Source organism: Gouania willdenowi, chromosome 16 (assembly GCF_900634775.1).
Source record: "Gouania willdenowi chromosome 16, fGouWil2.1, whole genome shotgun sequence".
Lineage (NCBI taxonomy): Eukaryota > Metazoa > Chordata > Actinopteri > Blenniiformes > Gobiesocidae > Gouania > Gouania willdenowi.
Window position 1 is genome coordinate 12,764,433 of NC_041059.1, and position 14,904 is coordinate 12,779,336.

At 39.2% G+C, this 14,904-nt stretch overlaps 2 protein-coding genes across 2 annotated transcripts; both read right to left on the reverse strand.

Moving 5' to 3' along the window:
• Window positions 1-612: 612 nt before the first annotated feature.
• necap1 (NECAP endocytosis associated 1) lies at window positions 613-8,316 on the reverse strand. The gene is made up of 7 exons (XM_028471452.1): window positions 8,118-8,316; window positions 7,225-7,325; window positions 6,041-6,145; window positions 5,880-5,961; window positions 5,679-5,787; window positions 4,874-5,021; window positions 613-1,922 (listed from the first exon to the last, which is right to left on the reverse strand). The coding sequence occupies exons 1-7, from the start codon at window positions 8,216-8,218 to the stop codon at window positions 1,828-1,830; spliced, it is 741 nt and encodes a 246-aa protein (XP_028327253.1). The 5' UTR covers window positions 8,219-8,316; the 3' UTR covers window positions 613-1,827.
• Window positions 8,317-8,960: 644 nt separating this feature from the next.
• aicda (activation-induced cytidine deaminase) lies at window positions 8,961-12,203 on the reverse strand. The gene is made up of 5 exons (XM_028471453.1): window positions 12,136-12,203; window positions 10,408-10,573; window positions 10,032-10,305; window positions 9,193-9,308; window positions 8,961-9,089 (listed from the first exon to the last, which is right to left on the reverse strand). The coding sequence occupies exons 1-5, from the start codon at window positions 12,153-12,155 to the stop codon at window positions 9,039-9,041; spliced, it is 627 nt and encodes a 208-aa protein (XP_028327254.1). The 5' UTR covers window positions 12,156-12,203; the 3' UTR covers window positions 8,961-9,038.
• Between the last annotated feature and the right edge of the window lie 2,701 nt (window positions 12,204-14,904).

A 14,904-nucleotide genomic window follows, 5' to 3' on the forward strand; every position in this document is an offset into this window, starting at 1 on the left:
TCTTGTCTACTCAATGCTACATTAGTTAATCCCACATGTCAGGAAATGTGTGTGTTTTTTTTTTTGCACTTGGCAGCTGAACTGTGCAGAGAGTTGTCCGGGTGGCCCAGACGCATCGAGAGGTCAACTAGGAAACGTTGTCGCAATCACCATGGAAACCTAAAAACCTGGGCAAACAAGGCCTGATGTTGCTCTGCACAGTGACATGACCACCTTTGAGGACGGTGCCCTCGTGAAACACGCAACCCAAGAGCATGGTCATAAAAGAAAAAATATATAACAGCCCATAACACTATAAATCCACCACTCAACACCTGGAGGTCTCCCTCACACACACACACACCCTGAGGCTGTCATATCTGTTCATGTATTAGTCTTTAAATTGTGTGTGAATATTGAGTGTGCTCATTTCATCTGTGTTGATGGACACGGAACATGTCTACTGGGGTTTACGACCCATTAAGGGACTGAAGCAACAGGCTCATAGCAGCGCTGAGTCATTTCATTGTAAAGGAAAGTAGAAAAAGAATCACTTCATTGTGGATTTATTATTTTTAAACAGTCCAGTCTTATGTGTACTACTGTAACAAATAAAACATCACCAAACAAAAATCATGGCTATTAATTTATTTGCTTTATATTTTTTCTTTGCATATTCATTTCCATTAACATTTGAGAGAAACACAAAAACTCAAGACAGTTAAACAAACACGGACAAATAATGTTTGGACTTTACGCACACACATAAACTTGTTACTTAATTTTCTTATGCGCACACTTCCACAACATGTGCAACTCACATCAGTTACAATAGTATCCAAATCTGAGCACACAAAAACTCTTCAAACATGCATTACTCTGCATTAATAAAAAAAAAAGAAAAATAATCATCACTGAGACAGCTGCATTGGAAGATGGAATTTCCTGAAACACATTTGTACAGTGCAACATGCTGCGGTTAGCCACCGTTCAATGAAGACTTTGCTCAGAGTAAAACAGGACGATGCAGAAACAGACTTAGTCAATGAGGAGAAACGAGGTTCTGACCTTCATGACTCACCAGATTTCACAGCTGTGCTGGGTGGAGATGATAAAATGTGGATTAAATCATCATGTTTTTTTTTTCCCAGAGGCACAGATAAAAGCACTTGCTGTGCCTGTTTGTTCTTTTGCAGACACCTTCTTCCATCCATTCCAACCTCCAACTTTCCCTGTTCTTTGTGGGATAGCTTTTCCACGGCGCTGCAGACTGGAAGCCTTTCATGTCAAATCAATGGTGGCAGACATTGCAGGCTTCATGAATCTTTAATTAAAGACTCAACAGTCAGTGCATTATAGTCTGTCCCCCTGCTGGACACTTACAATAACTACAAACCACTGACAGTGTAGTGTATATACATTTGAAATAGATATTCTCTGTACATTAAGTTCTTTATTAATACGTCATCTTCACAATTTAATAAATTTTGATCAGATTATGTCTCCCTTTATTATCCTATTCTATATATTCTAAGATACTGTAGATATCACCAAAGGGGAAAAAAGAATAATTTTTCTTTTTGCCAATATAGGCAAAAGATTAGAGTGGGTGCACAGAGGAGAGAATTATTCAAAGACACATGATGATGGATGTTTGGACTCTATAATCTGCACAATAGTGGGCCACTAGCACAGATTACAAAACAAAAACAATGGGAATTTAGTGTGAATAAACAAACTGGGGCAGTTACCTGCTTGGCAGGGAGATTTACCAACAAAAAAACAAAGTGAGGAGGAATGTTGCATACAGTTACAGAGCGGATCTCTTCCTTCTTTGAGGAAACAGAATCAAAAGTCTCCCCACAGGTCAGAGTTGGATGTAGAGTTGGGGTTAGATGGAGCCACTGAGTTGGAATTACTGGAGTCCAAGTCGAACAAACATCCTGATGGATTAAAAAAAAGGTCAAGACAATTTTATTCATAGAGCACATTTCAACACAACAGACAATGACCAAAGTGTCATAGAGAGGTTATAGAATTTACACAAGTAAAATAAAACGACATTAAATAAATAAAAATACAGAACCAAAAAGGCCAGTTCTCAGTCCGGTTTAAAAGCCACAGCATATAACTGGATTTTTAAACAAGTTTTAAAAGTATCAACTGCAGGAGAGGTCCTGGTAAGGGGGGGGCAGGCTGTTCCAAAGTCTAGGAGCAACTACAGATCATCTCCCCTAGTTTTCATGCCTAGACCCTTGGAACAACAGCAGACCTCAGTAAATGTAAGGAGTGTGCACGATTAAAAGACAAGAGGGTGCCAACCCATGTAATGCCTTAACGCAGAATCCTTCTCATAGTCCCAGTGAGTGTAATACAAGTGTTTATGGGGTGATCGTGGGGTCTTTCATCTCCCCCTGCTGTCTCCGGCCAGAAAACAGCACTTGCAACTTTCCTGCCTCCTACCCGGTGGCAAGACGTACTGCTTTACAGCAGCCCAATACAAACTAATGCTAGATGCACACGGTTGTCTACAAATTCACTTTTCTCAAACTAATATCATGGCAGAACCAGCAAAAAAAAGGCAGAGAACACATTTGTCTGAGGAACGGAGCAACTCTATGCAGTGACAGCTCAGCGGCAACACACAGCAATTACACACTGTTGTCACGGCAACAGGCACGCACGCACGCACACACACTAGCAACCCGGCGCTCCATCAGGCAGCACACACACAAATATCCATCCATCCATTCATCCATCCATGCATCCATCCTCTTCTTCATACTGTTCACATGGTCACATGGGACTACATGTGTGAAAGCACCCTTAGTGTCACTGTTGTATTGGGATTTTTCGGTGATCGGTTGCTACTGTCTTGGATGAGCAAAGGTGCGCATGTAGCTGTGGGGTGGGGCAGGCGGCGGGGGGTGCAGAGTGTTTACGACAGTGACATAACCAAAGGGACCTTTAGGAGGAGCGCTAAGCACTAGTTACTTAGTTCTGCTTTAAAAATAAACAGTCAAATCTGAAAATCAATTCTAAAACTAACATGGAGCCAGTGAAAAGAGGCTAAAACAGGCGTAAATGGCAAAGAGAAGAGGACATGTAAAATGTAAACGAAAGAATGAATATTATTATTGCTTCAATTGCCACATTATACCTGCAAATTAACCAAAATAAAAGGTTCTTTTGCCATCTTTAAAAAAATATGCAAAGCAGCTTCTTGAACACACAAGTATTATTATTGGGAATATTAACGGTAGTTCATCTGCAAAGAACTAAACCAAATTAACTTTGTAGGAGCAGAACTCCAACACTCCTCAGCTCTGGTACATTCAGGTGGCAGCTGAACCTCTGCACTTACAACACAAACAGTGTGCTCCACTACATTCTACAGAGGATACATGGAAAACCATGACAGTTTGTTGGCAGGCTCTGATGTTTGTCAGTGTGACGCTACACTCACCCCCTCCCACTGTAAAGACCGTGGATTCAAGTGATCCACAGGAAACAGACCCCAGTGGCTACAAGGAAACATGAGTTTTCCTCTGGTTCATACACACCATTAACACAAAGCTACATTCTGGCTTCACACGCAGTACAGCCCAGCTGCCTTTAAAGCTCCGTTATAAAAACCACAGCAAGAACACGAACAGAAAGGGTGTGAGATAAAAAACGATTCTGCAATATATCGCGATATTTCACCATGCGATTATTTTATCGATCCAAAAAATGTCTAAATCGATTTTTAACTGATTCTGACACTTATTTGCGCTAACATATACAGTACAAAGCACCTAAACGCCCAGTTACTAGGTGTTAGTGAACCACATCAGACCTTGTTAAACTACCTCACTCCTCAACGCATTTTAGCTAGGAAGATGATTGCACTTTGTTTTCATTAAACATACTGTGAACTTTAATAGATGTATGTGGTTTTTTTTTTAATTAAAGAATTTAAGAACTTAAAAAAAAACATATAATTTTTTTTTTACATTTTTAAATTTTTTTTTCCCACCACAGTTTTTTCAGACTTTTTTGCGTTCCGTCCTTGTGGGTTACCGTAGCACGATGTGAGCCAGCCCCCTCTTTGTTTACACGTGTTTACCCTTTGAGTAGGCTATATGTGTGCCACAGGTATGTTTTATTTTTTATTCACACTATGCTGAGATGCTAAGGAAAGAGTTCATTATTTTTTTTTAATAAAAAATATGTAGTTATCTGATTTCTTAATCAGAAAATTTAAGCTACTGTGAAATTTCTGTTGCACTTTTGCTTAAACCTGGGTTAAAGCTTGAAATTGTTGAATGACAGAAACTCATTTACTTTTTATTTTGGGATTGTTTTATGCATTTTAGCTCTCAAGGACAATCACAGCAATAAAATGGCAATATTTTGACAATATATTTGATGTCTGCTGTCATTTTGAAGTGCATTGAAAAAAAAAAAAAAAAACAGAAATCGAATTGAAACTCAAATTTTTTTCTTTCTTTTTTAGGCAAAATTGCCCAGCTCTAATTGGGACATATGATATTGTGACATGCAAATCGTGAATCATATCTTATCATCCGATTCATGGCAATGCACACCCCTAGTGAACATGAAACTAGAGCTGGGACTGACTTACTGTAACTGAGTTTATACTTCCCCCATAATCAGGTCTAAAATCTCCTTTAAACCGTTAAGTTTCTCTGTGCTTTACCAAAACCTTTGTTCTTTACATTCATACAATGCAGAGTGGCTAATGTATCATGTTCAAGGACACAACAGCAAGGAATGGGATTCAACCCCTCACCCCATTAATGAAACCTAACCAAATACACATTTTCATAGGACTAACAAATACTTGATCATTTAAGTTAAAATTGTGTTTTCCACACGTTGATTTACTCACCAGTGTCACGACTTCCAGCTGATGGCTGTGTGTTGTGGTTGGTGGATCGGGACGAAGGGGGTGGAGCTAATTTTCCTCCAGGTGGAGGTGGAAGAAGCCCGAGACCGCCTGAACTCTGCGGACGAGATCTGTCCTTCTTTTTTGATTGCTGTTTAAGACGAGAGACAGCACAAACATGACTAAGCATGCACGTCCATGTGCATGTAAAGATACATGGAGGTGCAAGTTAATGTGTAGGGAGTGAGTGAGGCTGCAGATCATATGTTAATCCCCTACATTAGCCTTTTCAATGCCACAATAACTACTTTAGATGTGCTATAAAGTTTATTTGAGATGTCACACTCACACAAGGAAAAAAAACTAAACAAAAAAAAAAAAAAAACTGACTGGGCTAGATTAGGTGCATCACATGAATATCGAACAAATAGTTTAAACTCTAAATTAAGACAAACTAACTTGTTAAATTCTGAACAGAGGTAAAAAAAATAAAAATAAAAACAACAACTTCTATTCAAGTCAACAGATTTAATTAACAATTTACATGAGCCTGACTTTTGAGCCTTTTATGATTTTTCACACAACTACTTTCAAAGCCTTGCGTTACCATGGCAACAGATGTTTATTAGATATTTGGAAATCACACAAACAAGAAGATCATGTTTAAACTTCAAAGGATATAATATTATTGTCAGGGATCTAACTGATGACTAGAAAGTAGAATCAGGTCAATAGTTATAAGTGTAAAATGGAAATAAGACGTTTGGCAGGAAAGAACAAAAAAAAAAAATAATAATAATAACAATACCCCGATGTTTAGAGTAATTGTCTGTCCTTCTTTAAAGCCCAGGTCCAGTTTAGGGGTAGAGTCTGGAGCCTGGGCCTGCTTGGAAAACTCATCCTCCTGTTTCACCCACCTGGAAAATAAAAAAAGTTGTATGAATAAAAAAATAAAAATAAACCTTTACAATTGATTAGTGCCAGTTGAAAATGCAGAACAGCAGCATACTTAAAGTGATCCTGGAGCGCTACATTAAAGTCGAAAGCATCGCCTCGATCTCCAAACCCAATACCAATGAATGCACTCCGGCCTTTAAAAAGAAAACATGCAAACGTCGTTACAATGGTTGAAACGAACAACGGGGGCTCTGCGGTGTTGACTTTACGCACCGTTGTCATCCTGGATGCGGAGCACAAAGTAACGACTAGAATCACTGACGGTTTCCACTGCAATGCCTGGGTATTCATCCACTGGGGCTTGGGCAAACAGCTCCCCTACAGCAAGAATGCAACATAAATATGTGGATTCTGACATGAAAGCCATTCTTAAATTACCTATAATTTCTATGCATTTCAGAGCACAAATTAGGTTAAAAGGTCTAAAAAAAAAATTGGTGAGCTAATCCGATAATTGATATTGGATTATATCAGACTGTATCTAAAACCTCTGCTATGATATACTGTATATTGTTTTTATTGGATATGTTGAGGTAATTTTTCAGGGTCTTTTACTCATTTTATTCAATTTTAAAATATACTTGTTTTAATTCCAGCAAGTTCATTGTGTCTTCTCTTTTGAAATACATGTTTAGGTTAACATATATTCTAACGTTTTAACGTAAAAAATTAGGGATGTCCCGATACAACTTTTTCATTTCCGATATGATACCGATATTGCAGCCGATACTGATATTAATCAGATATCAGCATGAATCATACATACTTCTTTCTTTTTTTCTTCTTCTTCTTTAATGAAAAATAATAATAATTACTTATTTTGTAGTGTGAAAGGTTTGATCAAGTGATGTCACTCAAACAGAGAACAATAGTCAGCAACAGTAGGTATGAGAATTTCAACCTTCAACGTAATGTCTACAGTATTCTACAATTGAATAAAATAAATAAAAAATGAATTTGGAAAAAAAAATATATATATATAATCCAGAATTTTTAATTTGGTGTTCGATATTCGTATTCAGGCTAATATCGGACCGATATCTGGATCGAGACACCCCTAGTAAAAATATCTGTAAACCCCAATAATAAATTATTCAGTTTTTCTCATTCCTACTGTTGATGATTATTGTTGTCTGATCAAGCATTTTCTAACGTCCCACATAACTACATAAGTAATATATGGTAAAGTAGATTTGATTATTGCCGATATCATATAAGAGTCAATAACGGCTGATACTCAAGGATGCAATATCGTGAAACCGTTGTATGGGAACAGCCCTAATATGTTTGACACACACAGCTTTGTTGGTTATCTTGGGAAAAAAAATGGCAACAGATCTCTGGGTGGTACGCAGGAGATGATGTAAATATTTAAAAATAGTTCTCTATTGTCTCACCAGAGATTTTATCTTCCAGTTTCACGTAGACCACCTTTCCTCGGGCCGTCACACGCATGCGTCCCGTCCAGTCAGGTGCATCTAGCTTCCAATCAGCAGCCCTGGGACACATTGAGGAGGAAAAACTGAACTAATGGTGTGATTGATGGATAACACTGACACGTGACATTTCACTGGACTCGTCGTCGCTGATCAATAAAAGCTAAACTTCCGTGGTTTGGTTTCTAGTTTCTACCAATGATTTCAGCTGAAAAAGATGCTGAGGATGGACAGAGCAGCCATGACACATCACCACGACTTTTGTTTACTACATCTGCATTTCTATGCAAGCGAGAGACCTTGGCTGAATCATTACATCATCAACCTCCCTCACAACACATATGCATGATGATGATGATGATGATGATGATTGACCAGCAGTGTTTTTATTCAGACTCCAGCAGGTCCTGGAAGGTGTGTAAGGTCTTTAGTCACAAACATCTGGAGCAGGAGGTAAACAATCCAATAACAACCTTGTTGACATCTCTCTACAGCAGTGGATTGGCCATCCTGTTGGTTGAAAACAGCTATAGCATCCCCTCAGCCTACTGAGGAGTCCTTTAGCAAGGCACTGCCTTAGGGACTGCTTTCTTCTTTCTACTACTTCAGGTAAAAGCCGGATGATAATCTGCACTGATGGGCTCTATTGAAACAATGACATTATAGCGGCTGTCAGTGAGTTTAAAAGGCTAACACGTTAAAAACCAGCCTCTCTTCAATGCAGCATGACCTTGTAAACACGCACTACACTTTGATTCGCGGCTGTTGCGTTGCGATACATGTCCAAAAGGTGCTCCGTCGCTTAGCAACAGCTCCCCCGGACTCAGCCCTCACACACGGCCGTCCTTCCTCACCTGATGGCCCGGTTGGACGCCCTCGGCGGGATGCGGTAAACGTTGACTTCAGGTTTGACACACAGGACCGACTCATACTCAAACTGGCCCTCGGTCGCCATCTTGATTTACACTCGGTTGCTCGCCGGTGGTGGAAGCTGCTGTCGTGACGGTGAGCGTCGGTGCAGTGTTAACGGACTCATCACCGTAATGTCTGGTGTAAATGTGCACAAGCGGGATTATTCCTGGGAGCGCTGCTGCCGTTTAAAGGGCCATTGCTCTAAATCAGAAGGAAAGATTACTGCGTTTAAACACACTCTAACTGTTTGAATGAAGATTTGCTGCAGAATCATTTTTCACTAAAACACACACAACCTCACTTTGACAATAAAAATGTAAACAATGATGCACTTTATTTTACCACAAACAGCTGACAGCCTATTTATCTTATTGTAGGCTTTATTGTTTCCATCCATCAGTATCAGTATTATTATTTTTATTATTTGAATTATTGTCCTTTTTATCTTATCATATCTTGTCTTGTTCCGTCCCGTCGTGTCGTGTACTGTCATGTTGTGTCTTGTCTTTTTTTTCATTTCTTTTCTTTTCTTTTCTTTTCTTTTCTTGTCTTGTCTTGTCTTGTCTTGTCTTGTCTTGTCTTGTCTTGTCTTGTCTTGTCTTCTTTAAGGTCACCTAATTTACTCACCTCATAGAATAGTAATGCCAACAAATTGTAAACATATATTTATATGTCATAAAATCAAAGACCAGCTGAGGTTTAGAAGCTTTGACACATTTTAAACTAAAAAAAATATATATATCCAGTTTTCCTTTCTTTTATTTCTCATTCTCAGTTTTGCAGCCGTAGTGATGACAAACATCAATATTTTTTTATTCCACCATTTTTTTCCAGGTATCTTCAGACCAGGCCACAGGTATGTTTCACAGTCCCAGAAGCTTGAATGCATCTCTTAAGTCTTCAGTTTCACAGGGCTGCAGGACAAAAAAAAGAAAAGAAAAATCAGGATTTCTATAGCTTTTGCCTCGTCTGGTGTCAGTAAGAATATGTTGTGTTTTATTAAATGATGTAAGGTACCTGAAGGATGCGGTTGAGTTTTCGGGCCAGGCGCACAGAGTTCCGATGCAGCTCTGCCCATGGCTTAAATCTGCTTTGGTTACACGCCACAAATGTTTGCCAGCAATAGAAGAAGTCTAAGGAGGTACACAGTGATATTAATAGACTAATAATATAGGTTAGAAATAATATTTCTATTCACAAATGCAGTGATGGGCTACTTTAATCATAGCAGGGCCCAAAAAATGTTGATTGTCTGATTCGAGGGCCATATAATAAAAACATTCATGTCAGCATTTAGAATAATGACCAATCTGAGCATTAACAAATGGAAAGAACAAAGGGTTTGTGTGTTTTTGATGTCTGGTGTATTTTGCATTTTTGTAATTTTGTGTATTTTTTGTTGTTGCAATTTTTGTGTTTATCTTATTGTCCTTTTTATTTTTTTATCTTCGTGTTGTCCATCCATTCATTTTCTGATCAACTTGCTCCTTTTTTCAGGGTTGCGGGGGTCTGCTGGTGCCTATTTCTAGCTGTCATTAGGCATTATATGTGGGGGTACACCCTGGACAGGGCGCCAGTCCATCACAGGACATCTTTGTGTTGTTATTGTGTGTATGTTTAGTGTCGTTTTGTATGTGTTTGAAGTTATTTCGTCTAGTTTGTTGGTGTTTTGTGTGTTTGGAGTCATTATGTGTAGTTTTATCTTCATTTGTGTTGTTTGAGTCTTTTTTTGTTGTCCTTTTGTGTGTTTTTCTGTAATTATGGGTGTTTTTGGAGTGATTTTGTTGTTTTCTTTGGGGGACGCATTAATCCCGTTGCCCATGCCTGAACTAAAAGACACCCCTTTTTGCCATTACCTTTGTAACTCATGACTGTGATGTGCACTCCAGCTCTTTTCAGCATTCTCAGACCCTCTCTTTCCAGGCCGTCCTCCCTATCGCAGAAGTAAAGGCGTGAGACGAAGATCCTGAGGCGTAGATTGGGTGTCTGTCTGAGGAACTGGGCCAGCTTGGATGAACAATCAGCACAAGGCGACCAGGAGCAGAACCAGGTGATGGAGTAGGTGAGCTTCGTCTCGCCGTATCCCCACAGGCCCGGACACAAAGCCCCAAGGTAGCGGAGGAATAGCAGCTAGAGAAGAACATACATTTGATCAAATCCATGCTTTTCAGCTTTAGTTTTTATTTTGGTCTTCAAACAGCTACATCTAATACATTGTCCATTTTCACTTACCTCCACATGGCAGCCGGTGCGATTTCGGAGATGTCCAAAATCAAAGGACAGAGTGTCTGGGCCTATTCTCCTTTTCACCACAAAGCAGAGGTACGTCTCATGGCGACCACGTGCCCAGCGCATGTTATTGTAATGATAGATGAACCTTTTTCTAGGCAAAAGTACACTGGGACAAACGTACAAATGGCCCATTTGGTTACCTAATGATGCATGGCTGTTGCAGACAGAATATAAACCACATCTCAATAAGACTGAATGGCTTCTTTAAATAGACAAAAAATGAGAAAAGACACATGGAAAGCAAGAAAAAAAAACTGTTTCTTTTATATACAGTTAGGATATTTGCAGTACAACTGCACCTAAGCATTTAGCATTTACAAGTACTTCTAAGGGCTTTACAATATGATTTGCACATCTCACAACCTTTACTCTCAAAGGAGCCATTTTGCCTCATCTCACCTGGATTCAAGGTGCAGTCTGCAACTCTTAGAAAAGTGACGTTTTGTCATATTTGCTAAAGCTGTCACTGTGTAAGGACAGCTTTACATTAAACTAGTAGTTTGTGTGAAAAAAAAAAGGCTCATTGAGCTGCTCACCTGCTGCTCCTGCAGCCTATGGCAGATTGCCAGAATGCACCGCGACATAGCAAAAAGTTACAGTGTTTGGTCTGGAGGAGTTGAAGATGGAATTAGCAACTTTTCTGCTTGACAGATACTGTAATTACTGCTGCTTGATTTACATTATGTTTGATTTGTAATTGTTACACTAGAACTCTGTAGTGCAGCCGTGTGGGCTGCTGTAAGTGACACTGTGTTGTTGCTGCTGCTGAGGTGTGTGCACATTAAGAGAGAGAGAAGCGCTGCAGTAATATGCTTTTAACAGAGCATGTTTTATCACTGTCGGACAAACGTTAGCTTCTTAGCACCTCTGAGGGAGGGACTTTGGAAAGTTTGGAGGCAGGGAAAGAGAGCAGCGAGGAGGGAGGGGGAAAGAGGGATCTGAGAGTTGTGGACTGCATCTTTAAAGTCCTTCAAGAGCCCAAAAAAAACCTTCTCATCAATGAAGACAGTATTGTGTATACATTTATACACAGTTAAAATGATATCAACTAACATTATCTCAACAAGATTTGCATCATATCAAGCATCTATTTTCTTCCAGAATGGTCTTTTTTTTTTGGTTTAGTTATCTTACCAGGGATTTAAAACTTAAGGTTTTCCACAGGTATGAGAAAAGTTGATGGTCTGTAAAGGTTTTAGGAGGTGAAGTAGTGAAGTGACAGAGTTATTGCACAATGCAATCTTTTTTTAGGTTGACAAATTGTTAAATCATGATTGGATTTGGTGTGAATGTCACTTATCATTAATACCAACTGCAATAATATAACAATTCATTATTTTATTTGTTTTTATAGCTATAGGGAGCCATTGCAAAAGAGTCAAAGAGCCACATGAGGCTCCAGAGCCGCAGGTTGCAGACCCCTGATTTAACCTCCTTTCTCTCGCGCTCAGTTTCAGAACCTTTCATAAAAGGGAGACAAATGTTACCCTGTTATTATCAATGTTGAAACCAACAGATTACCAAAAAGGATAGTATCAAAAATGATAATAGATTTTTTTAAGTTGCAAAGTCTCTGTATTTTTACTAATGAATTTTAAATGTAAGTTTTTTAAATGGCCAATGCATAATGATAACAACAAAGCGTGTAATAAAGAGTCTTTTTCTCACCTGTCAAGTTTTGTCATCATTTCAAAAGAGGCGCGTTTCTCTATCACTGCTTGAGCGTGGGTATGAAAATGAAGGTGAGTGAGAGAGAGTGAAAGTTTGCCTATATGAGTGTGCGTTATAGAGGAGGAAGCAGACAATTCATAGTTCTAAACATAAACATCCTGCATATGCATAGGGTTGGACATTTTGTAAGGGTATGAATATATTTTCATGAATAGAAATTTTGTAATGTGGTAAATAATGATGTGAAAGCATTTTAAAATGTCCCTTTTGCATGAATAGAAATATATAGAAAATGCTCATATTGTAGATGAATAAGTATTTGTAATAGAATTTAAAAGAGCATTATTGCCTTGAGACAACACAGATGTAAACAAAAACCTGAGTAGTCACACATGAGTGTAGTGCTTGACGTGATGTGCCACCTTTGGAGTTTTTCCCAGACGTCAGTAAAGGAAGTCTGGAACTTTCCAAAAAACTTCAGACTCACCCAGTCACTTTTTTATTTTTTTATTTCCCCTGATCACTCAGTAAAAACTTCCAGATTTTGATAACCACCGGCTCCTCCTGCCATTCACTCTTTCCAACTTAGCTTCTCTCCCACTTGAGGATCTGGTGGAGCTCATGCCATTCCCAGACCTCATGGGCGGTCACACTTATTTTGTCCTCTGATCTGGGTTTTCCCAAACCGTGTTGGAGGTTAAAAGCAGCAGCGTAATACCCTACTCACCCTTGACAGCAAAACAAAGCAGCCAGCTGACCGACCTCAGTTTGTGCACAGGTCACACCCCGTGCTTCTTTGAACCATCAGCTGCTGTCATGCCATTGGGTCCAAATCAACTTGTGTATTTTTCCTTTTCTTTCCTTTGCTCTGTCTGCTTTTGCTCTCACCCTGTCTGTGCACTTGCTTTCCCATGCTTCCCCTCACCCTTTTATGCCCTCTGTGGTTTGTGGAATTCACCGTTTCCCAGGATGGCTGTTTTTGGAGCTCATCTGTGTCTTTGTGCGTCTGCACGAGCATGTCATTAACAGTCTGTATGCATGTTTTTGCATCATCTGGAACAAATTTATCTCCTTTATCCCAATGATTGTGTGGTGCACACCATTTTTCTGAGTGGTCCGAGGGCGTGTGTGCGTGCACACGTCTGTATGGTCAGCTTCACATCATATTGCATTACTCTGACTGTGCAATATTTAGTTTATTGTCTGCACACTTGATCCTGTGAACAACATGCGTCTGCTCTAGACTTCAAGAGACTGATCGAATGCCAAACTATATGTAACCACTTCCCTCTCCCTGCTATGGGTTTCACCACATTTGACCAGTCCAAGGTCATCTCACAGTCACACTCTTTCATGCACCGCCAGCTGTGTGTGTGTGTGTGTGTGTAGTACAGTATATGGACAGACATGCATTTAACCCGTAGGCAGGGGCTGAAACAGGGAGTAGAAGAAATATGCCAACTCATATTTTCCAAAGGCTTCCCGCCCACACCCAGCACATTAGAGTGAACGCACACACACACACGCACACACACACACACATGACCACATTAACAAACAAGCTTTCATTCCAGTGTGCAGAGGTGTAAAGAGTACTGATATATACTCAAGTAGAAGTACTGCTCCTTCATTAAAAATGTACTCAAGTACAATGAAGTCATACCTTAAATACTCAAGCACAAGTAAAAAGTAGCTCCGTTAAATAGTACTCAAAGTAAAACTTACTCGTTGCTTTCACCGCCTATGTTTATTTTCTGTAATAAATATTGCCACGGTTCCCGTGCATACAGTAAACATCTCATGTATAAACAAAAAAAGGAAAAGATCAAATCTTGCACAATTGGAATTTAATTTATTCATCTGTGTAAAATAGAAGGTTTGTCAAAATACACAATTATTATTATTATTTTTTAAATAATAAAACAGCAATTAATTCAATTCAAAATAATAAGAATAAAAAAAATTCTCAGGCTCTAAATATAGCTACATTTATTAACATTGCCATGTGGGTAACAACATAATAGGTAGAAACCCCAACCTGAACCAAAGAAAGTGGCTGGGCATTGATCAGAAATGGCACGACTAAGAACATATGGTTTATGCTCAATGTGTCTGACCTGAAATCATCAATTGAAGATACCATTTTTTTTAATAATTTACTCAGTAAAGGTTGGGTGTAGAAATACATGTGCAAATTACTTATTTTGAAACTTACTTAAGTACAAGTAAAATTACAGATTTAGAAATAGACTCAAAAAAGTACAAGTACCCATTAAAGCAACTAAATTACAGTAACGTGAGTACTTGTAATCCATTACTTTCACCTCTGCCAGTGTGTGTGTGTGTGTGTGTGTGTGTGTGAACTTTTCTGTTTTCTTAATATTTACAGCAGCAATAGAAGAGGCGAGTAAAGGCCCAGCTTACAGGTGTTACAAAAACACACACACACACACACAACAGTCTGAGCCTTTTCATCACAGTTAATTAAAGGATGCTGGTTCCGTACAACTGCTTGGCTTGCATCTTTTTTGCACTCAAGTACAGGCTTATCTTTCTCTGTGCACACAGGTGAGCTATTCCTCCTCCTCCTCACATACAGTCACAGCATCCTGTGGTGTTTATCTGTGGTGAACTGGTGCTATACAGTCATCGTCTGTGGTTGGGGGGTTATAGGACTCAGACTCACAGTGCAAGCTTAAGGCTAGCCCCCAAGCATCGAGTGCTGAGTCACAAACACATTCACCTGCAAACCACACGCATGCCTAA

Excerpts from the sequence above, each read along its gene's own strand:
- necap1 (XM_028471452.1), bottom strand. The coding sequence starts at position 8,218 with ATGGCGACCGAGGGCCAGTTTGAGTATGAGTCGGTCCTGTGTGTCAAA. Across the intron at positions 6,146-7,224 it reads ACTGGAAGATAAAATCTCTG|GGGAGCTGTTTGCCCAAGCC; the intron begins GTGAGACAATAG and ends TTCTTGCTGTAG. Across the intron at positions 5,022-5,678 it reads CAATTACTCTAAACATCGGG|CAATCAAAAAAGAAGGACAG; the intron begins GTATTGTTATTA and ends CGTCTTAAACAG.
- aicda (XM_028471453.1), bottom strand. The coding sequence starts at position 12,155 with ATGATGACAAAACTTGACAG. Across the intron at positions 9,309-10,031 it reads CACAGTCATGAGTTACAAAG|ACTTCTTCTATTGCTGGCAA; the intron begins GTAATGGCAAAA and ends GTACCTCCTTAG. Across the intron at positions 9,090-9,192 it reads AACTCAACCGCATCCTTCAG|CCCTGTGAAACTGAAGACTT; the intron begins GTACCTTACATC and ends TTTGTCCTGCAG.